The 24,086-nt window shown below is 44.2% G+C and overlaps 1 protein-coding gene across 2 annotated transcripts in view; it reads left to right on the top strand.

Moving 5' to 3' along the window:
- The first annotated feature begins 2 nt into the window (after positions 1-2).
- PEX3 (peroxisomal biogenesis factor 3) overlaps positions 3-24,086 on the top strand; it is an 85,989-nt gene continuing 61,905 nt past the window's right edge. The window contains exons 1-2 of one of the 2 annotated variants that reach the window (XM_030198494.1): positions 3-258; positions 16,179-16,310. In XM_030198494.1, coding sequence (XP_030054354.1) covers positions 189-258; positions 16,179-16,310 — 202 coding nt within the window. In that variant the 5' untranslated portion in view covers positions 3-188. The remainder of the gene's footprint in view (positions 259-16,178; positions 16,311-24,086) is intronic. The other variant, XM_030198493.1, reaches the window with a different exon arrangement.

Genomic DNA, 24,086 nt, shown 5'->3' with positions numbered 1-24,086 from the left:
CCTTCTGTACTCCGGAACCCGCTTTCCGAGGAGAGAGCATCAGGGGGAGCCGGTTACTGGTGGCACCGGCTGCTGAAGTCCATAGCGACGAGTCTTACTACTGCCTGCCTTTCTTTCTTATTCCGTACTCCAGGTGGTGGGGGGTCCGGTCCTAATACCTGTGCTCTCCTTCCCGGTGCCCTCTCGCCATGCTGTCCGCTTGGAATTTCCTGAAGCGGCACCGGAGAAAGCTGCTGTTCCTGGGTGCCGCCGCTGGAGGTGGGTGTGAGCGAGAACCAGGGCTGGCTGGACCATTAGGCGATCGCCTGGGGTAACAGTCCCTTGGGGCCAGCAAAGAACCTTTCTAGTCAAAGCAAAAGTATAGATCTTGACAGCTCCACAAACTCGACCTTTAGCGTATACTTTAACCAGCAGAGTGGAGTGGGGGAAGCTTGCAGGTTAGGGGACTGAAAGCCAATCGAAGTGTGGTGGGAGAGGGGAATGTAAGACTGAAGAGTTCCCTAGGGCACTCATTACCCTTGCACTGACTCGGGGGGGGGGGGGGGGGGGGACGACTCTGTGTGAACACCTCCCACCCCATGGTGTTGAGCATTTCTCTCCTTCCCTCCCTCTCAACCTCTCATAGTCTACAGCATCTCTTTCCCTCCCCATGGTGGTCTGCAGCACCTTCTCCTGCCCCTGCCTGTAGTGTCCAGCATTCAACCCACCAGGGTCTCCAGCATAGATCTCTCTCCTGTTCTACAGCATCTCTCTCTCTCCCCATATAGCCTCAAGCATCTCTCTCTCCCTAACTTCCCCCTCCTGTCTTCAGCAGCACCTCTCCCCCCCCCCCATTGTCTTCAGCATCTCTCCTTTCCCCACACTCTCCTCTTTTCAGCATCTCTCTCCTTCCCTTCTTCTCCCCCTGTCTGTGGTGTCTGGCATCCTACCTGTTCCATGATCTCCAGCATCTCTTTCCCTCTCTTTCAACACCCCCTAGTCTCCAGCATCTCTGTACTCTCCTCCTCTTCAACATATCTATTTCCCTCCCTCCCTCTTCAGTATCTGTCTTCTTCACTTTTCCCCCTACCTGTGATGTCCAAATTCTACCCCTCCCATGCATCTCTCCCCTCCTCCTCCTCTTTTCATCATCAGTCTGTCCCTCCCCCCTCTGCCAATTGTGTCCTATTCAACCCCCCTCCCCAATGGTGCTCAACATTCCACCATCCCCATAGTCTCCTGCATCTCTCTCCTTTCCTCCCTCTCAACCCCCCCCCCCCCCATTGTCTTCATCATCTCTCCCTTCCCCTCACTCTCCTCTCTTCAACATCTCTCTCCTCACCCCCCCCCCCATCTTCAGCATTTCTCTTTGTCACTGCTGTGTCACCAAGGCATTTATTCTTGAACCATGCTCCCTTGGGATGGCAGTTCTATAAGCTACATTGGCTATATCACACAGGTGGCCTGATGTAGGGCCATCAGATGCTCAAGACCTGACTAGTCCCGCTTCCTCTGAACTTCCTGTTTTGGAGGGGAGGGAAGCCAGCCAGCCAGCTAGTCTTGAGTATGTGCAGATGCAAAGTAAGAGAAGAAAGGCCTCATGGGGAGAGAGGAAGGGTAGCAAAATTTTAAAGGTGCCATGGCACCTCTGACTCCCCCGGCTTCCACTGTTCCAGGACCTATGCCTGTGTTGAAAGGAGCCGTGGCAGGCTAGTGGGATAGAAAAGAGGGGTGGGAAAGGTCCACTCGCTGGTCCCTCTGCAGCCACCCTGGTGCTGATGAAATAATACTGAAGGGTGTGAACAGGGAACTCTGTTGAGACTATGTGAATCATTTGTTTAAGGTAAGTGTATTTTTAGGTTTCTTTTGAATTCTAAGTGATAGAAATAAAACAACAAAAAAGATGCTTTATTACCTTTTATGTTTAAATCTTTTTATTAAAGAATAATCAACAGAACAGGCAACCAACATTGGGAGCAATTATACAGCAATCAAGCAAAATCACAGAGAAGATGCTTTGTTACCTTTTAAAAGTAGACTAACATGGTTACCACACTAACTTATTTTGAATTCCACATATCTAAGAACCAGACCTTTGTAGGTGCCTTATAATAATGTAAATGTGACAGAAGCAGGTGGCATCTTATTCTAATTTGTTGAGGCATGAGGTTTTGAGAATGAGGGTCCACTTTTTCGATGCAGACTAGAATAACACAACAATTCTTTTTAAAGTTTTTATCATAAGTAATTGACAAAAAAAAAAAATACTGTCAAGTCTACCGAATTATTCTGTCAATACTCCCACAGTCCTAGCTGCCAGCCACATAGTCTGACCCCCCCCCCCCCCCCCCCCCCCCATGCAGTGTTTTTTTTTTTGTCCAGGACAGTCTATAGGCTGTAGCTGAGTATCCCACAAGTTGAATGGAGCTGAAACAAATGGACTGTCATATTGACACTGCTTTCCTGGCCACTCATAGATCAGGTATGGCTAACAGTCCAAAGCTGCCAATTTATATAGATCCAGGAGGCATGCTTGAATTTCTAACATCCCCATCATAATCCATTATGTGCCCTGTGTCACTAATTTCAAAGGATAAAATGAGGGACTACAAACACATCCTAAAGCAATGTGGTAATTGAAAACTAAGATGGCCCAAAGCTTTAGTTTTGGTATTTTTAAAGAGTTAAGTGTAATGGATTTGATATACTGCCTTTCTGTGGTACAGCCAAAGTGGTTTGCATTTATTATATGGAGGTACTTTTTCTGCCCCTAGTGGGCTCACAATCTCAGTTTTTGTATCTGGAGCAATGGAGGGGTAAGTGACTTTCCCAGGATCACAAAGAGCTATGTTGGGAATCAAACCCAGTCCCGCAAGTTCTCGGCCACTGTGACAACCATTAGGCTACTTCTAATACCGCTTTCAGGCAATACCACACAGCAGTTTACAATCGGTATAAAGATGAGAAAAAAATAAAAGCCAAAAAATTAAAAAAGGAAAGTTACATCCATATCCAGTATAGAAAAGAGTAGAAAAAGATTACCAAGTGATCCAGACTTCTCTGTCAAGATCCATCTGCCACTATAAGACATAAGCATCGCCACACTGGGACAGACCAAAGGTCCATCTAGCCCAGCACCCTGTCTCCGACAGTGGCCCATCCAGGTCATAATCACCTGACAAGATCCACTGAGCAAAGCATTTTGTACTGCTTGTCCCAGGAATAGTGGATTTTTCCCTACATTCCTTTAATAACATTCTATGGCCTTTTCCTTCAGGAAGCCGTCCAATCCTTTCTTAAACTCTTCTAAGCTAACCGCAGTAACCACATTCTCCAGCAACAAATTCCAGAGTCGAATTACACGCTGAGTAAAGAAAATTTTTCTCTTATTTGTTTTAAACTTACTGCACTCCAGCTTCATCGCATTCCCCTTTGTCCTAGTATTATTGGAAAGCGTAAACAGACGCTCCATATCTATCTTTTCCACTCCACTCATTATTTTATATACCTCTATCATATCACCCCTCAGCCGCCTTTTCTCCAAGCTGAAGAGCCCCAGCCGCTTTAGCCTTTCCTCATAGGAAAGTCGTCCCATCCCCTTAATCATCTTTGTCACCCTTCTCTGCACCTTTTCCAATTCCACTATATCTTTTTTGAGGTGTGGCGACCAGAATTGAACACAATACTCTAGGTGCGGTCACACCATGGACCGATACAGTGGCATTATAATATCCTCATTTTTGTTTTCCATCCCTTTCCTCACTCTGTTGTATCAGTCAGTGAAGGCATCATTAAACAAAAATACCTTTAAAATTTTTCCTAAACTGTAAATACGAGGGTTCAATATGCAGAAAGCTAGGCAAATGATTCCAAAGTGAAGGGCACGAAACACTAAAAATGCGTCACAAACTGAGGTGCAGATGTTCAGATGTCACCATTAAATGCCACATACGTTTATAGCTGCGGTTGAACTTACTGATTTCTAAACAGCGACCAATGCTTAAAGGAATCGCATGCAAATGAGATGCACAGAAATTCTGCAGGCAGCTCGGTAGAGAAAGCGCCTAGCACATGCGCAGAAGTCTCTCGGTAAGCAATCGTGTTTTGCTCATGCCCCTGATATGGCTTAGTTGCTCTGCACTTGTACTTGCTTTCCCTCAGACTACCCCTGATTGATTTTGCCCTGGCACTTGGGAATCTTTTTTGTTTTTTTCTGCCACTTTGAGGCTAAACTCCACCTCCTCACTGATGTCACTCTTGACACAGAGGGTTGTGAAAGCCCCCCCCCCCCCCCCAGCTAACATCATCATGGAGGCTTTCCCAGGCCGATTAGCTGTCTGCTTTTGTTTCCCTGCCCCTTGCTAAGGATGTAAAAAGAATCGAAGCGGTACAAAGAAAAGCTACGAGAATGGTATGGGATTTGCGTTACAAGACGTATGAAGAGAGACTTGCTGACCTGAACATGTATACCCTGGAGGAAAGGAGAAACAGGGGTGATATGATACAGGCGTTCAAATATTTGAAAGGTATTAATCCGCAAACAAACCTTTTCCAGAGATACGAAGGCGGTAGAACGAGCGGACAGAGCTGGTAGTGGGAGGCGGGGCTGGTGGTTGGGAGGCAGGAATAGTGCTGGGCAGACTTGTACGGTCTGTGCCCTGAAAAAGACAGGTACAAATCAAGGTAAGGTATACACAAAAATGTGGCACATTTCTTGGGCAGACTGGATGGACCGTGCAGGTCTTTTTCTGCCGTCATCTACTATGTTACTATGTTTGTGGGAGGGATTTCATTTTCACTGGGTTCAGGAGCTGTTTTCTGCTCTTTGACACTGTTTTGCTCCTCCCTCAGCTCATTCCGATGCTAAAAAAACTGATATGCTCTCATGTAACAACAGCTCCAGATCTGCTGGAAAATGTTGCACGTTAAATGTAGCTGCTCCTTTCTGTGCATAGCACAGAATGCTCATTTTAATACTAATGAGCTCGTTGTAACACATTTACATAGGATTGTCGATAGCTTTTAGGGCAAATGGTAATCAGGCTGACCTTTGATTGCCATTGGCAGTGAATTCCACCAATTAGCACCCTGGTATCTAAGGTCAGCAGAGTGTACTTACTTATAACACGCTGTTTTGCAATCTGGAAGGTGAAGTCTAAGGTAGTCCCTAGAATCAGAGGTTGTATTGCATAGGGGAATAGTTAAGGGCTGCATATAATCCGGTGTCATGCCATGTAATCTTTGAAAATTTAAAAATAATCCTGTCTTTAATGGCCAACCAGTGCAGCTTGCATAATAGAGTGGCTCTATCAGAACACGATACCTTGAGGACAAGCCTAGTTGCTGTATTTTGGGCCACTTATAGCCTTTTTAGGACACCCTCCTTACATCCAGCATAGATGGAATTGCAGTAATCGAACTGAGTTAAAACCAAGGATTTAACTAGCAGTCTGAAGATGTCGGGCAAGAAATATGATCTGATTCTCCTTAGCTTCCAAAGAGACCTGAAGAATTTCTTTCACTATTGAGGAAACCTGAGGCTCAAACATGAGGTGATTGTCAATTAATATACCCAATACCCTAAGCCTAGAGTCTAGGGGGTACAACACTTTGTCAATAATAAAACTATTATATGCAGTATGGTCAAAGGAGTTGGTTACCACAAGAAATTTAGTCTTACCTCTGTTTAATTTAAATTCGGAAGCCCAGGATTCCAACAAATCCAGACCAAGCCTAATCTTTGGGACAGTTTCTGGAATTCTAGTCTTGAAAGGGATGTAGAGTGTGACGCTGCGTAAATAAGTGCAGAACCCTGCTGCCTCTAGCCTTTCACCTAATGGAGCCATCATAACATTGAATAGGATTGGAGAAAGCAGCGAGCCCCATAGCACCCCACAGTCAGGAGACCAGGAAGGTGAGAGAGAACCTGACAACTTCACCTGATACGATCTAGATTTTAGGGAGCTTTGGAACCATTGGTGGACCTTGTCTTACAATCCAAACTGATTCAACAGGCCTGAAAGCAACTTATGATCAACAAGGTCAAAGGTACTTGGCATATCAAATTGCATCACTAAAAACTTAAAAACCTAGACTGACTGCTTTCCTAAAATCAGATATTAAGGTGGTCAAGACCGTCTCGGTACTATAACAAGGCCTAAAGCCTGACTGGGATTTATGCAAGAGGGAGAAAGAGGAAAGGTGATTTATAAGCGGAGTACCAACTATTCCCTCCATTACCTTAGTCAACAATGGAATAGAAACGACAGATCTGTAATTAGTAATGTCTCCCAATGAAGCCGAGGTGCTCTTCAGGATTGGGGTAAGTACTATGGAACCTTTCCGCTGAGGAAAAGCCCCTTGAGTCAGCATAAACGAGGTACGAGCTTGAAGAAGGTCAATGAATCCTTCAGGTTCAGTTTTTAATAACTTGGACAAGCATCCAGAAGGCAATGTGAGGAAGAATACTTTGTGAGAAAGGATATGACAGTCGTAACAGAAAGGAGGACCACAGTTGGTCAGCCAGAATACCAGCATTTGGACTAGGCTGCTTGAAGCAAGATTGATCAGTGGCCTTAAGTCACAACACAGCCCCCCTAATTTTAGTTGCTTTTTGTTCAAAATATGTAGCTAATTGATACAAGCTTATTAATAAGGTTAAAGAGCTTATGGGTGTTTAAGTGGTTGTGACCAATTTGCTCTTTATAATAGAGGGTTTTTAACTTCTTTCTCCCGTAACCTTGCAGTTCTGTTCTCATTTTTGATAGTTTGGTGCTGAATCTCAGAGGGGTGGGAGCAGCTGGGGGTAGGGGTTTCATCATTATGCTGTTCCGTTGTAAATATGGTTTTACCTTTTGTCAAGACTGCTATGCTGTTTCTGTCATTATATGAATCTTTGTCATTCCTGTGTGTTCTTTAAACATAATCCCTGATAGCTTTCCTCTGGACCACTTCCTCTCTAATTTTCTACACTGCCTCTTCAGGAGGAGAATACCCTGATTGTACCAGGGTGACACCTTATGGGTGATTTTGGGCAAACCTTTGATGGGAGCTATACTATCCAGGGTAGAACTACATATCTCATCCCACTTGCTGTCTGTGTCTGGAAGTTGTGGGCTATCAAAGATTCCAGACCACAATTTTACAGGATCAGTTCTGCCTCTCGATTTAAAAGAAGGAGAGGTGACAATGGGCTGAAAAGATCTAGTAACTTCCCTCCAGTAAAGAATGAACTCTAGAGTCTTATGATCTGACCATGTGGCATGACACCAGGGTGGGTTTCCTAAGTAGAAATTCTCCATATGCATAGTTCTACAAATTGGGGCGATATCAAACTTCTTTTCCCCAACTTCTAGGTGCTATCATATTTTGAACCCTCTTCAAACTGCCTTGGTAAGACCTTGAAATAAATTACAGTAGTCCAGTCTACTGGTAACTAGAGCATTAACTATTTTTATCAAATTTTGATTAGTTGAAAATTTGGTTTCCACTGTCATATCATTTATAGCTGAAAATAACAAAATCTTTTTTCCAATATGCTTGTTAAACCTCAAAGAGTTATTTATTTATTTGTTGCATTTGTATCCCACCTCTTTGCAGGCTCAAAGTGGCTTACAATACATTATGAGTAGTGGAAGAATATTGTAAATAAACATTTAGTATTACAAAGTCTTGGTCAGCATGATGATAAACAAAGTTATAATATACAAGCAGATATAGTGAAACAGTTCTAAACATAGATGGGCGAGTTGTGCATATTCACATTGGTTGATCTTTGTGGTATGCTTTATTAAAGAGATGGGTCTTCAGTAATATGCGGAAGTTCGTTATCACAATGAAAACCCAAGGTAACAGTGGCCTACTTAAGATAAGTAGTAGTAATAGTAAGGAGTGGTTTACCTTGCAACATTGACTTTATACTAAAAGATCTAGATTTATGGGCAGCCACATAGCTAAAGATTTTTCAACATTTAAAATCAGATTGTGCCCATATAAAGTCATCTAACGTAGAGGGAGTTTTCGAAATGATGTCTAAATCCGACTTTGAACGTTTTGCTGAAAATGTCCAAAAATCCTGTAGTAAACATAGACACTTTTCAGGTTTGAAATTGATCCTTTTTTTTTATTTTTAAATGGCCATTTGCTAGATGTTGTGCTCAGTACGTCTATTTTTTTCTGGACCATTTTTGAAAAAAAAAGTGTCCAAGTGAAAAACGCACAAAATCAAGCCATTGGGATGTAGGAGGAGCCAACATTCTTAGTAGACTGGCCACACAGATATCCCAGCAGAGCAGTGGGGCACCCTAGGGGGCACTGTAGTGGACTTCACAGGAAAGATCCCAGTTACACATCTCACCGTTAGTTACTTCCTTATATAGTATGGTGAGCCCTCCAAAACCATTCAAAAACCTACTGTACCCAACTGTACACCATAATAGCCCTTAAGCCTGCAAATGTCACCTATATGTAGGTATAGTGGATTTTAGAGAGCTCACACTTTCCACGACAAGTGTAACGGTTAGAATGGGTTATGGGCCTGGGTCTCCTCCTCTACAGTACACTGCACTGACCACTAGGCAACTCAAGGGACCTGCTTACTTCTCTAACAGGATTTGCTATAACATCTGAAGCTGTCTTAGAGCCTGGTATATACTGTTTCTTTTACATTTTGGGGGTGGGGGTGGGGGGGTGGAAGGGGGTCAGTATGTAAAACTGAGAGGATGTTTATTAAGACATCGAAAGGTGGAAAATCAGGTTGTTTGGTGTTTACTATTACAGTGGAAATGAAAATTTGTGTGACATTAATAGCTTGATTTATTCAGTTTTTCCCCCATAGATACAGAATCTGAGGAAAATTGTTAGTGAATAGGTTCCTCTGTCAGTTTTGGAATGGTAGTGTCATGCTGTTTTCAGCTGTTTCAAAAGGATTTGTGAAGTATTGACTACTGTTGGCAATCTTAATATTTATGGAGTGGAGAAGTAGCCTAGCGGTTAGTGCAGCAGACTTCATTCCTGGGGAACTGGATTCAATTCCCACTGCAGCTCCTTGTGACTCTGGGCAAGTCACTCAACCCTCCATTGCCCCAGGTATAAATAAGTTCCTGTATATAATATGTAAACCGCTTTGAATGTAGTTGCATAAAACCACAAAAAGGCAGTATATCAAGTCCCCCTTCTCTTTATCTTTCCGCCTCCCCTATGTGGTTATAGTCACAAATAATGTGTTCTTTTTGGTGTTTTGGTTTTATGTATTGAAACGTGAACAGTGAAGGAGGAGGATGAAGTGTTCTATCAATGACAACATATGAGTGTTCAGCAGCTCACTTTAACTGTTCATTCCTCAGCGACCCTCCAGACCGGTCAAGACGCGTGGGTTATGTCCTCCTACCAGCAGAGGGAGACTGAGAAAACACTAAGCTTTTGAAGCCTGTATATATAACCTGTGCAGAACCTCCACTAGCCAGTATTTTCTCAGTCTCAGCAGAGGTAGCAGTTGACAGCCTGTGCAGTCTCCAATAATCTGGTGAGGTAGTTTGTCATTGGGTCGTAGGATTTTTTCCTTCCAAACTTTATTCTGTTGCAGTACCCTGTACGTGTGTGTGTAAAAAAAAAAAAAAAGGTGCTTTGGGGCCCTGGGTCTGGTGGGGCCCAGTTTTTCCCCCTGGGGTGTTACACCTATGTTTGGGTCCCTCCCCCTGTGCTGCTCTCTATTTCTGTTTGCTTGGCAGCTTTGTGCCTCGGCTGCTTTCTCAGTATTGTAGCCTTGAGTGCCTTACAATTTCCAGATGCCAGAATTAGAGTACTGTGCCTTTAAGGTCAGTTATTCTATTTCGTTTTGCTTGGCAGCTTTGTGCCTCGGCTGCTTTCTCAGTATTGTAGCCTTGAGTGCCTTACAATTTCCAGCTGCCAGAGTTGGAGTACTGTGCCTTTAAGGGCATTTATTTCTTTATTTTCAGCGGACCGAACGGGGGTTTTGATTCCTTGCTGGAACGAGAGAGCAGCGCTTTCTCCACTGCTTTTGCAGTGTGAGTGAGTTTTTGGTTTGGCGCGTTTGCGGAACAGCTTTTCCCTTCCCTTGTGGTTTATGGCGGCCCAGCTCCTCCGATGTCGCGCGTGCTCGTGACGAGGGGTAGAGGCGCCGGGCGCTCAGTGTAGCTTTGCGGTGCACCTATAAAGGTGGCTGCGGCACCCCCCGACTTGACCGCGGAGGGATCGATGGTGTCGGGAGTCTCCGGGTCAGCGGGAGCGTAGGCAGGGCCGCTGTCAGCGGGAACAGTTTCGGCGGGAACAGCCGCCATCTTGAGTCTGACGCGGCCCGTGGAGCCGGCTGGTTTTGGGCCTGCGGCCTCCGTTTTTGGCACAAAAGGGCCTAATGACGGTCCAGGAATGGTGGGCTTTCCTCCAGATTTTGTCTGGACGCGGTATCAGGCCTGGAGATCGGGACCCCCCCTCCCCCCCCCCCCAATTGGAAGAGGGGGCTATTTCCGTCTTGGCTGAGAGACCACGGTTAGAGTGGTCAGAGGACAGGCAATGTTTTTCTCCTGTAGCTGCAGAAGCTGCGCTTAGTGATCTGGGGGAGTCAGATGGAATTGACGGCTCTCAGGAGCAGGATTGTTGGATTCCTGGAGAGGATCCTTCAGTAGTGCGGATTTTCCATAGAGATGAGCTGTCAGAACTCATAGATCAGGTGTCGTCCACCCTTCAGTTTGGTCCTGAGGTGGCTTTGGGGGAAACTGTCCAGGATCCGTTGGTGAAGGGCATTCAGCGTCAGGCGTGATCCTTCCCTATGAACAAGGATCTCCGGGAGATGATTTGTCAGGAATGGGATTTGCCGTGTAAGGTGGCAAAGGCAATGGCGAGGCTTTATCCCCTCCCTCAGGACGATAGGGATTCCTTTAAGGCTCCCACGGTAGATGCAGTAGTGACGGCAGTAATTATAGCTACGGCTATCCCGGTTGATGGAGGAACGGCCCTCCGTGATCCTCAGGATAGGAAGTTGGGATCTTTTCTCAAGCGTAGTTTTGTTTTGTCGGCTCTAGCCCTGCAGGCCTCGGTTTGTGGGGATCTGTTAGCTCGGGCATGTTTTCGTTGGGCCGAGAAGCTCCTGGATGATTCGGTAGATGTTGGTTCTTCTGGGGGTCAGGAATTAGCCGACTTGGACATGGGTTCATCCTTTTTGTCTGAGGCTTTTATGATTTGTTGCCTACTTCAGACAAAAAATATGGCTATGGTTGTGGGTCTCTGCCACTTAAGGGAGCTATGCTCTTTGGAGAAGATTTGGACAAGTTAGTGTGAGGTCTTAGTGATACCAAGGTTCTATGGCTTCCAGATTTTCGGTTCAAGGCAGGGGCCAGAACTAGTTCCTCTCGGGGACAGTTTAGGGAGGCTCAGCGGTATAGGCCGGGCAGATCGAGTGGGACCTACCCCTAGCTGTCTGTTTGTCCAATTTAGATTGTAAGCTCTGTTGAGCAGGGACTGTCTTTTCATGTTAATTTGTACAGCGCTGCATAAGTCTAGTAGTGCTATAGAAATGTTTAATAGTAGTAGGACCTCTAGGGGTCGGTTTTTCCAGCGCACACAGTTCTTTCGTGAGAGTCATCGCGGAGGGCGTGGCTTTTCCGCGGGAGGTTAGTATTCAGGCCACAATTCCCAATGAAGGTGTGCGGGCTCAGGCTCTGGTGCATGTTGGGGCTCGGCTGAGTCTGTTTTACCAGAGTTGGGCCCAAATCAGGTCAGATCAGTGGGTTCTCAAGGTGTTTCGAGGCGGATGCGCTGGAATTCGAAAGCTGTTCTCCCGAAGTGTTTCTGGAATCCCTCTGTCGGTCTTGGAGCAAGAGGGCAGCAGTGAGGGACACTCTGCGGTGGCTGCTCGCGTTGGGAGCCGTGGTTCCTGTTCCTTCAGATCAGCAACGCTCAGGGTGCTATTTGATCTATTTTGTGGTCCACAAGAAAGAGGACACTTTTCGTCCCATTTTAGATCTCAAAAGGGTCAATGCGGCACTCAAGGTGCCCTCTTTCCGGATGGAGACGTTGCGGTCGGTCACTGGTGCGGTCAGGAAAGGAGAGTTTCTCACTTCCCTGGATTTGACGGAAGCTTATCTTCACTTTCCTTTGTGCAGCCTTTTGGTTCCAAGTTACAGGGTCCGATTCGTCGGTTCCTTGCAGAGAAGGCGCCGACGGCCCGTACTTATCGTCAGGTCCTGGGCCTGATGGCGGCGACCATAGAGGTAGTTCCGTGGGCCAGGGCGCACATGCGTCAGGTACAGTCAGCTCTGCTCAGTCGTTGGTCCCCTCTGTCGCAGGACTTGGAAATGTGTTGTCCGCTGTCGGTGGCCCCTCGTCTCAGTCTCCGCTGGTGGCTCAGTCCGCGCAATTTGGGAAAGGAATGCCGTTGGAGTCCCCACAGGGGCTGGTAATGGTCACGGATGCCAGTCTGCAAGGTTGGGGGGCACATTGTCTGAGGTAGCTCAAGGCCGGTGGTCTCGGGCAGAAGCAGAGTGGTCCATCAACCGGCTGGAAACTCGGGCCATTCGGGTGGCGCTCCAGGCCTTGACGTCGGTGGTTCGCCACAAGGCAGTCCGAGTGCTCTGTGACAATGCCATGGCAGTAGCATATGTCAACCGTCAAGGGGGGAACAAAGAGCCTTGGCGGCGCAGTTGAACTCATCTTCAGGCTCTCTTGGCAGCGCATGTGGCCGGGGTAGGTCACATAGATGCAGATTATCTCAGCAGGCACACTCTAGATCCCAGAGAGTGGTCTTTTCTTCGGTCAGTGTTCCAGTGAGTTGTGTCGGTCTGGGGACTTTCGGTGATCTTAGGGCAACGGCTCGCTATGCGCAAGTTCAGAGATTTTTTTTTTTTTCAGTCGCTGAAGAGACCCTTGAGCGGAGGAAATCGACACTCTTCTGTTGCCTTGGCTTCGGGAGTGACTGTATGTGTTTCCTCTGTGGCTGTTAGTCGGTCGAGTAATATAGCGCATCGAACATCACTCCGGTCGGGTGATTCTGGTAGCTTCGGATTGGCAGCGTCGACCATGGTATGGAGACCTGGTGCGGTTGGCAGGGGCGGCGGCCCTGCCTTTGTTGGGATCAGTTCTGTGTCAAGGCCCGATAATCATGCCGGATCCGGCTCGGTTTTCGCTTATGGCTTGGCTCTTGAGCGGCACAAGTTGAAGAAGAAGGGGCTTTCGTCCAGTGGCTTTGCTACGATGTTGAGTTGCCGTAGACGATCCACTTCCTTGGCGTATGTCCGGGTTTGGAGAATCTTTGAGCACTGGTGTGAAGACCATCGAGTTCGGCCGTTTCACTCTTCGGTGGCGGAAGTTTTGGAATTTTTGCACGATGGTGTTGATAGAGGTCTGGCCTTGTCTACACTGAAGGTTCAGGTGGCAGCTTTGTCATGTTTTCGTGGGAAGCTTCAGTGAAAGTCCTTCGCGTCTGTGCCTGAGGTAGTGCGTTTTTTGAAGGGTGTTAAGTTGCTGCGTCCGCCTCAGTGACGGATGGTGCCTCCGTGGGATTTGAAGCTAGTTTTGGATGCTTTGATCAGGCCTCCGTTTGTGCCTCTGGTATCGGCATCTTGTAAGGATTTATCTTTAAAGGCGGTCTTGTTGGTGGCGATTACTTCAGCACGGAGTGTTTCAGAGCTTCAGGCTTTGTCTTTTAGGGAACCATTTTTGTCCTTTCTGAGGGAAAGGTTTCGTTGCGGACGGTGCTTTCCTTTTTTGCCCAAGGTGGTTTCCGAGTTCCATGTTAATCAGGTCATCTCTCTGCCAGTGTTGGGTGATATGGCTGGAGATTCGGAGCAGCGTGGTATTGCCAAGCTGGATGTCAGGAGAGTTTTGAGTTGTTAGCTCTCTGGAACTCAGGACTTCAGAGCCTCTGACCGTTTGTTCGTTCTTCATGGTGGCCCAAAGAAGGGTGCAGCGGCTCCTAAGGTGACCATAGCACGGTGGTTGAAGGAGGCGGTTGCATCTGCTTACTTGGTGAAGGGTCCTGTGGTGCCTAGGGGCTGGTCTGCTCATTCCACTAGGGGAATGGCAGCCTCGTGGGCGGAGAATAGTATGATTTCTCTGTTAGATATTTGTCGGGCTGCGGTTTGGTTTTCGTTGCATTCCTTTGTGAAGCATTATAGGATTCCTGTGCATGCAAAGGACGAGGTGCGCTTTGGGGCAGCAGTTTTGACCTCTGGCCTTAGTAGGTCCCTCCCATAAGTTAGTTACTGCTCTGGTACGTCCCACGCGTCTTGACCGGTCTGGAGGGTCGCTGAGGAAGGTGAAATTAGATCTTACCTGCTAATTTTCTTTCCTCTAGACCCTCCAGACCGGTCAAGAGCCCGCCCTGTCTGTATTGGAGGCCAGGAGGTGTGTTTGTTGGATAATTCTTGGCTGCTGTAAATTGTTGTTTCTCTAATTGCAGACTGTTTATTTCTGTTTTGTGATAGGAGTCCGGGACAGGTGGGGCTCTTCTTTGATAGTCCACCTGTAGAAGCCCAACTGTTTTATCAAAGGCAAAGGAACATGTTTCCGTAAGAGCAAGCGGAAGATGTTTCTTGTTTTTGCAGTTTACTGTGACCACGTACAGGGTTGCTAGTTGTTGTTAGTGTTTTTTGTTTCTCTGCTTTGTCAGGGGTATACTGGCTAGTGGAGGTTCTGCACAGGTTATATATACAGGCTTCAAAAGCTTAGTGTTTTCTCAGTCTCCCTCTGCTGGTAGGAGGACATAACCCACGCGTCTTGACCGGTCTGGAGGGTCTAGAGGAAAGAAAATTAGCAGGTAAGATCTAATTTCACCTTTATGAGTTTGTTGATGTGACATAAGACAATCTTTGACTCAGCTGATGCAGGATGAAAAACTGCTGACTTTGTTGAGTGGAATTCAGGCTTTTGGACCTAACTCATTGCTGAAACATTGTCTCTTTATTAAACCATATTTTCTTTTCTGGCTAAGAAACTTCTATAAGAGTAAATTTACTGCATATTTTTGCTTTAGGGGGAGCATTCCAAATTAGTTCAGAAAAATAGCATTTGATTCACCCTTGTCACTCTGTGAAAGACACAAGATGGGAATATCTGATCGCACTCTGGATACCTGTTGTAAACACATTTTTCTATATTTCTGCATTTTTCTGATTAGCTAGAGCTACATCTGCCTTCTAGATGCAGAGAGTATGAAATTTGTGGAGCATTTGCTGAAACATCTTTTGTGCAGATGCCCATGCCAAGGTCTGTGCAGGGCCTTGTGAAGTAGAACTGCTGTCTGTAAACTGCTACTGCCCTTGGATTCCATGGGACAGGGCAGAAGAACCATCCCAGTTCTGTCTGTGCTTATCTGCCTGCTGTGATAATTGCCATCTGATCCATTGCAGCTGTGTCAACCTGAATCCTGTGACTCTGATTTTATTGATTTCTGCTAATAAAAAAACTAAATATATGTTTATCCTAGGGTGTCTGATGTGGATTTGTTTGGTCCTTGCAAAAGAGTCATGCAAAGAACTATGAGCAGGGTGCCTATCTAGGTTATCTGTGGCCCCAGCAACATAAAACACCGCAGTTGGGACCATAGGTGATGCCGTTGATGAAGTTGGGGAGTTGGCCTTGCTCCTCTTGTGCTTTCTTTTTCCTTTTATAATTTTGTTTACTTGGTTTTGGGTGACCAAGAGATAAAGCTGCATCTATGTGACCCTGTCCATGGCCATGTCCTGCCAACTATTAAGATGTACCTTTAAAGGTTTTAAGATTATGCTTTAGAGTGTCTTTGAATCTGAGGTGTGAGATGTTGTCTTCCCTGTGATTTCTGTCCATTTTTCAATTGGCCATAGAGCACAAATTTGGGGATTTAAGTGTGTTTTACCCTTATGATATTGCCTGTTCACCAAAGCTGCACCTTTATCCCCCTTTCCTCTAAACAAAGTATGTGGTATCTTTCAAGTCTAATTTGTTGGAGATCCTATCATTTCACATTATATTGCAGATAGATCTCGGGTGGAATTGCTTGTGGCCTAAGGCCTTTGCAGTAAAATGTCCAAGATTCTCGTTCATACTGAAATGTAGGTAGTTCTGCTGTCTGGTACACTGTGGAGGCTTTATGTTAGAAATAGCCATCAAAACTAACCTTTTATTGTACTGAAGTATTTTTCATTCTAACATTTTGATAGTCTTCCTGTTTTCTAATCGTACACTGTTTATATATTTTGGGTTTGTAGGAGTTTATCTGCTGGGAAAGTACGCACAGAAGAAAATTATAGAAATACAGGAAAGAGAAGCTGCAGAATATATTGCCCAGGCCCGAAGGCAATATCATTTTGAAAGTAATCAGAGAACTTGCAACATGACAGGTAAAGATTCAAGTGTTTGCACTGTTCTGATTGGTTACATTATCTGTTCTTCATCTGTTTTGTTCCTTGTATATTTTGTTTTCTTTTCATGGGAAAGGAATTGAGAGAAGAACTGTTTTTGCTTTTTCTTATGTCAGGAATGGTGAACTTCAGTCCTTGTGTGCAACAGATGGGTCTTGAATAATTCATGACCTGGACTGCTTGAGTGAGCCGTCTAAGGAAAGGGTGCAATGCCTGTAGATAATTTCTGGAAAATCTATTTTTTGCTAAAGCTGCTTATTGGTAATGTTGCACTTTATATACAGAGTGGAAAAAGAAAAGGCAGATCAGTAATCAGTCCAAATCACTCTTCTCTTTATTGTAGAAACTCAACCAAATAAAATGCCTGAAACAGGTGTGTTTCACCCAAAAGAGCTGCCTCAGGGGCTACAAAATAATAAACAAACCAAAATTACACATATAGATAACTGAATACAAATATGATTAAAAATATATAAATGAAAGATAAACACATACATAAAAGAAGAATATGAAAACCATGACATGTAAATTCCTATACACTTATGCAAAATATATTATAACCAAACATGTTTTAAAAAGTACTAAAATGGCACATTAGAACCATATAAAAATAGGACATACATCTTTACTGTAATGTTTGTGTATAGTAGGAATAGGGCACATACCTAAACTGTAATCCTTATCACCAAAAAATTAGATTGCGTGTTTGTTAATTTCCACCATACACAAGTAATGAAAAAGAGGGAATAGAGAAAATGTCGCTGATGACAAAAATACAAAATGTCTGTCGTGTCGCCATCGAATTCATCTAACATTAATGATGTGAGAAGAATCGCGGACAAGCGCTCATGATTATATTATAATTAACGTTTCATATAACATCAGATCGTCAGAATTCACTGTTTTTGACATCGAAAGGATGTGTGTGTGTCTTTTTTATTATCCTTTTATTTATTCACGTGAATTGGCAGCTCGTGTTTTAAGCACAGTAATGCGCATGCCCCGTCTTCTTTTGGCGTTTTTTTTCAGAAGACCGGTGACAGCGATTGTAAGATGCTTGGTACAATTTGCTTTAAAAGTAAGTAACTGCAGCTAAAACAGTTTATATTATGTTTTTAGTTATATTTTTAGTTGGCTTGAGATGATTAACTTAGATCGCCCACACATTTTCATATTCGAAGAGACCTTTTATTGATCCAGTCGGAGAGCTGCCACGCTGTGCATAGTAAATGAATATTGGTTTGTGCGAGATCAAGCTAGTTTGTTTTAGCGAACTGTTTCCTTAAAGCCAAAAGTGAGCAAAATGGTTACAAGTGAATATGACTGGACTTTCACATTTGTATATTTTCATACAATTGGTTTTCTGTACATTTTTCATATATGGGGGAGAATCAATAGCGTTTGTGTAAATGCTTAGGTAACAGTACCTCGTTTGGGAAGGAGATTTCATTGGATCACAGTATGGGCAGGATACTTTTAATTTTAAACATCACAATGTCAAATTCTATACACATTAAATCTAAGCAACGACTATAGGAGCGTTTAATTGAACCACGGCACATTCCAATAAGTTGTGAATAATCTAATATGGCTGAACGAGATTTTGCAATACAAAGTATGCCTACTTTGTTTCTATGTTGTGGTTTCTCAAGTTTGCGGCATGAACACGCGATTAAAAGACACCATGGTTTTTATATTGTCTCCACGCCTCATTACACTTTGTCATGATATTTTATTGCAGCCTGCAAAGACTTATTGCAGTTGGTAAGGTCTTCAGACTTCATTTTGTTTTTTGCTTTACATCGGGCTCACATAAATGCACTCTAAATACTCATAAGAAACGGACACTTATCATCACTTTGGATGCATGGATTATTCCACTGGAGAGATACACACAACCATCCACAAGGACACTGATCTCATTCTGTTGTAACACTATAAATTTGTTTAAAAAGCTTTTTCTTTTAAATACACACTTGGTCATATTTGCATGAATCTCTTTCTTTTTGTATGTAATTATTTGTTTGCATAAAAGCTTTATATATGAAATGATCACATTCATGAGATATGATGTTTTTAAAAATATATATTTGTTATTGGGAAATTTTTTGTTTACACACTTATGATTTGAATATATATGTCACCTGTATGTATGATGATTTTATATACATGTCATGCTTATTATGCATTTTTATTTTGTCAGAGGCAGGCACAGTTGAGCGCTGAAACACGGCCCGTGTCAGGTCCATTTTATTAAAGATTGTACCATTGTTCCAGTTCTAGAGGCCCTTTTGTTGCTTTTTTGTGCTACTTTACTCTTTGTACTTTTGGACCCTCTCTTTGGTTGCGCTCTGCAGTGCACTGTAGACAGGTGGACCCAGGCCCATACTCCCCCTACCCGTTATACATGGTGGAAACTGTGAGCCCTTCAAAACTCACCAGAAACCCACTGTACCCACATATAGGTGCCCCCTTCACCCTTAAGGGCTATTGTAGTGGTGTATAGTTGGGGATAATGGGCTTTAAGTGGGGTTTGGAGGGCTCAGCAGACAAGGAAGCAACGGTGAGATGTGTACCTGGGAGCATTTATATGATGTCCACAGCAGTGCCCTCTAGGGTGCTCCATTGCTTTTCTCTGATGTCTGGGGGACCAGTGTGCTAAAAAAAAAAAAAATTGCTGCCTCTCCTACCTCTTTTTTTTCTTTTTTCGAAAATGGCTATATTTTCTATTTGGATTTGGTCCATTTGGTGTAAAACATCCAAAGTCTGACTTTAGATGCACTGTCGAAAATGCCCCTCTTAATATGCCTCTTAGTACAAATTGAGTTTTAAAGCACTTCACAATAAAAACAGAAATCAATACATAGATGTTCAAACCAAATAAAACCAACAATACAATGGTTTCATCAAAATTAAATGATCAACAGTCAACCTAATCTAAAATTATCTCCATTATATTTATAATCCGATAACTTGAAAATCCATGGTTGTTTTTTTTTTTTTAGTTTTGTACGAAATCCAAGGTAACTGATTGAACTACTCACTTCAACAGGTAAAGAATTCCGTAAGTGAGGTCTAATACAACAAAAAGTTCTGTTTCTTGTAGAAGTTAATTTCATAACTTGAAGTGGAAAAGATGCTGCAACAAACAACGCTGGGATGATCGCAGCAGGCAAGAGTACTGTTGTTTGAATAGTTTGTTCCTGAAATATACACGTGCTTTCAGGTGAAAATCCGTAAACACCAAATACAGCATCTTAAATATAATCCTAGCAGAGACTGGCAACCGACGCAGATGTTTCAAAACAGGTTTTATATGATATGATCGAACTTCTTGCCATTTGTCACCAAACAAGCTGCTGTGTTCTGAACCAGTTAAAGTCTCTTAAGACTAGTCTTTGTAAGACCTTGATATAAAGAATTGCAATAACTGAAAATAACATGATTTTGTAACATGCTGTCAAACAGTTCACCTCGCCAGTGCTGTCTGCTCTCGATTCCACGCTTGTCCATGCTGTCTGTTGTCGACTCCACATTCGTCCGTGCTGTCTGCTCAGGTCCACAGCTCACCTCACTAGCGCAGGCTGCACTCTATTCCACACTCTTCCATGCAGACTGTTAGGGTCAACCTTTCTCCTTTCAACTTGAGATCACACAGTTCCCAGCCCCCGCTCAACTGGGACTTCCCAACATCATTGTTGAAACCACTTTAAACAGTCCTTCTTTCTCTTATGAAAGTAATCATAACACAGGGACTTTATTTACATCGCAGGGTATTTCCCCAAACAGCCACTCCAGCATGCAGTCCGGCAGCTGTAATTCAGCATCCCCTCCCCCCCAGAGCGAAAGTTCAAAGTTCCCTCTTATCACTCAGTAATGTCTTTAGAATTCTCTTTCAGGTTCAGTCAATAACTCCACTCCAATTCCACCAGGAGTAGAAGACATTTTCACCACCCTCATTTGTCAGTCACCAACACTCTGACAACCACCCACAGTGTTCAGACTGACCTGACCCATGTAAATAGTTCTCACAGTCCAGGAAACCAAGTACTCTCATAGGAACTGCACCCTTGTGCCAGCAGACTCAGGCTTCCCTATTAAGCCTCTTTCCCTTTAGCAGTTAGTTCCTTGTCCTGAGCAAAAAACTCCATCTGTTCCTCACCTCCCTCCTCCAACTCTCTCTTCCCCTCTTGAGCAGACTCCTCCCAATCCATAGTCACCCCCTCCCCCGCCTCTAGGTGCTGCTCATTTCCTTGATTATCTTCCATCTCCCAATCCCCCCCTCTGACCCTACTTCCTCCTGGGAGATGTAGTCCTGTTTCCCGTGCTTCCCGCCTCCCCTCATGTGGTGCTGGGTATTGAAGTTCTCCTCTTTTCTTAAGTATTTCATTCATCCCCTACCCACTAGAGGGCGCCTCTCCCTTCCGCGAGGCTTCTGGTATTCGTAGTTCACTACTTCCGAGATCCCCTTCTGCTGCCCTCCATGAGACTCCTTACAATGCCCAATCTGTTTTTCAAATTTCAAGGAGTTATCAACATAAAAACATTAAAGCAGTAATATCTTTTAAGAGGAATGAGCTTACCCTTCAACATTGGTTGAATAGATAGTGGCTTATTTCGACAAGACGACCAAAGTGTTGCAGATTTCTCAACATTAAGCACTAAATCGTGATCAACTAACCATTCATCCAATAAACATAGTTTCTGATTGAAATCAGACATCACTTGATGTTGATCATCTTTTATAAAAACCAATAATTGGATGTTGTCCACAAATATGTGAAATTTACAACCCCAACTTTCTAATACAACCGTTAACGGCATCAAATAAAAACAGTGGTGACAACAAAGAGCCTTTTGGTATCCCTTTCTCCAAAACCTTGCCAGAAGACAGCTCTTGATTCCAGCATTCCAAATGAATGCGATTAGGGGGCCTTTTACAAAGCTGCGCTAGTGTTTTTAGCTCATGGTAAAAATCAGCTGGCGGTAAACACTGAGAAGCCCATAGGAATATAATGGGCAACTTCAGCGTTTACCGCCAGCTGATTTTTACCGTGAGCTAAAAATGCTAGCGTATTTATGTAAAAGACCCCCTGAGAAAGATAAGATTTAAACCATTGCAAAACAATAGAATTTCTGCTTTTCTTCTTTCAGTAATCTAAACCATCGCACCTTCTCTTGAGGCAGCATACCCAGGTGACTTGGGAAACGTTTGCTGTCCGGAGGGCTGATGGGGTGACATATCTTCAAAAGGCATTTCTTAAGTAGCTGCCAGCAGGATCCATACAGGTTGGGAGTCCTGGGCCTCTGAGCACCGCAGCTGTGCTCAGCTTATAGCACAGAGCATCTTTCTTCTGTTTCCCTGTCTTTCAGCTTCTCGGTACCAGCGAAAACAGTAACTTGGGAAACGTTTGCTGTCCGGAGGGCTGATGGGGTGACATATCTTTAAAAGGCATTTCTTAAGTAGCTGCCAGCAGGATCCATACAGGTTGGGAGTCCTGGGCCTCTGAGCACCGCAGCTGTGCTCAGCTTATAGCACAGAGCATCTTTCTTCTGTTTCCCTGTCTTTCAGCTTCTCGGTACCAGCGAAAACAGTAACTTGGGAAACGTTTGCTGTCCGGAGGGCTGATGGGGTGACATATCTTTAAAAGGCATTTCTTAAGTAGCTGCCAGCAGGATCCATACAGGTTGGGAGTCCTGGGCCTCTGAGCACCGCAGCTGTGCTCAGCTTATAGCACAGAGCATCTTTCTTCTGTTTCCCTGTCTTTCAGCTTCTCGGTACCAGCGAAAACAGTAACTTGGGACCTTGCTCTTGAGTAAGCACATGGCCATCTTTCATAATCCAATTTTTATTTGGGAATAAAAGCCAGCTAAAACTTGTGAAACTTTACAGAGCATCCATCATATGTATTAATAAAATAAGTAAGCTTTGATGTTGTGAGCCTTTAATAACTTTTTTTTAAGCCAGAAGTAGTTATATTTTTTTAAGCCAGTTCAGGTTTATTCTCTTGCTATAGTTTATTAGTTTATAGTTTCTTACTGTCTTTCAAGATGGTCCAAATAAGAAAACAAGATGTGTAATTATATAATCAACAATAAAACAAGAAGAGCAAAGAGAAAATAAACATTAAAATAAAAGCAAATTACAAATAAAACTGAATAAAACAGATCCAGTGGAGTAGCCCTTATATATCCCAGTCCCAGCCATCTAAGCAAGTCCAAATGCTTGACAAAAAAAATTGGTTTTGTAGCGAAGTTAAAACATGGCTATATGTAATTTTTGTGTTTAAATCCCTATGGTAAGTATAACTGCTGCATCCAGTTTTCGTAGCTTCTCAAATAACTTTTCTCACATTTTTTTTCTTTTTAAATGTACTTCTTGAACACTTTACCAGCATAACAGCTTTATATTATAATATCTGGGTGCGGTCCAGCCAAATGTATCTGCTTTCATCAGTTTCATCAACTTCCTTGTGTAAAGGAAGTGTTCCTGTATATTTCCTGCAGTTCAGGGTTGCCAGGTGGAAAATTTTTTTCCCACCCAATCCAGCCTAAAAACAGCCCAAAATCCGCCCAAACTCAAACCCCGCCCCTGACACCCCCACCCCCGCGTCATCAACCCCGCCTCCCCGTCACCGGCCCCGCCTCCCCGTCACTAACCCCGCCCAAAACGTCACTAACCCCGCCCCCTGCGGCCGAAAAAACCGCCCGAAAAACCGCGGAAAAGAAAAAAAAGAAGCCCAAAAAACCGCAACCCGCCGCGGGCAAAAATTTCCCGCGGCGGGTCGCGGAAAACCGCCCAATTGGGCGGTAAAACCGCCCACCTGGCAACACTGCTGTAGTTATGCTGCCTTATTTAGATCAGTTCCTGCTCTGATTAGCATGAGCCTCCCTTTCATAATGGCAGCAACATCTAATTGGACAGAGCACTGAGCATAAGTACATAAGTACATAAGTAGTGCCATACTGGGAAAGACCAAAGGTCCATCTAGCCCAGCATCCTGTCACCGACAGTGGCCAATCCAGGTCAAGGGCACCTGGCACGCTCCCCAAACGTAAAAACATGCTGAGATGATAACAGGGTGAAGTCACACTTGCAATACATTTGGTGTTCAGTGCTTCAATAAAATTACAGAAATGATTTACATTAGTTCAGGAAGGTCTGCATATACATAGATGTCATAGAAACAGTGCATTTTATTCTAGCAAAAAAGGTGCCGGTACTCAAATGCTAGGCCACCCTTCAGGGTGGGGTGATCACTGAGGGACCCACCCCACAACAGCCAGGCCCCCTTCAACCAGTCATAGAATCTACGACAAGGCAGAATTGGTGTGAAGAGCTTGAGCTCTTCCATTAAAACTTGGGGCCCATGGGTCAATTTTAGCAGACAGTGGAAAAGGTGCCGGTACTCAGTACCCCCTCAAAAAAAAGACCTGCATAGAAATATTGTTTCATCCCCGTTGCCTACTGTGTCTTGTTCTGACTCTGTCAGCAGCAATATACATCAAGGAAAATAGGTCCCTTAATAAATGTATTTGCACTAGAGAATGACACAGGGACAAAGTTTGTCCCCGCCCCGTCCCGTCCTCATGAGCTCTGTCCTCATCTGCAGAAGCTTCAAACAATTATGGTTAATTAAATCTTTTTATTAAAGTATTAAAAGGAACAATATGCTGTGCAACTATTGTGTATAATTACAAATAGAAAACAATAAGAGCGAGCAGCTATAATAACCCTCCTCACCACCACCACCC

Source organism: Microcaecilia unicolor, chromosome 3, assembly GCF_901765095.1.
Source record: "Microcaecilia unicolor chromosome 3, aMicUni1.1, whole genome shotgun sequence".
In the NCBI taxonomy this organism is placed as follows: domain Eukaryota; kingdom Metazoa; phylum Chordata; class Amphibia; order Gymnophiona; family Siphonopidae; genus Microcaecilia; species Microcaecilia unicolor.
The sequence above is the reverse complement of the archived record's forward strand: the minus strand, read 5'-3'. Positions and strand labels throughout refer to the sequence as shown.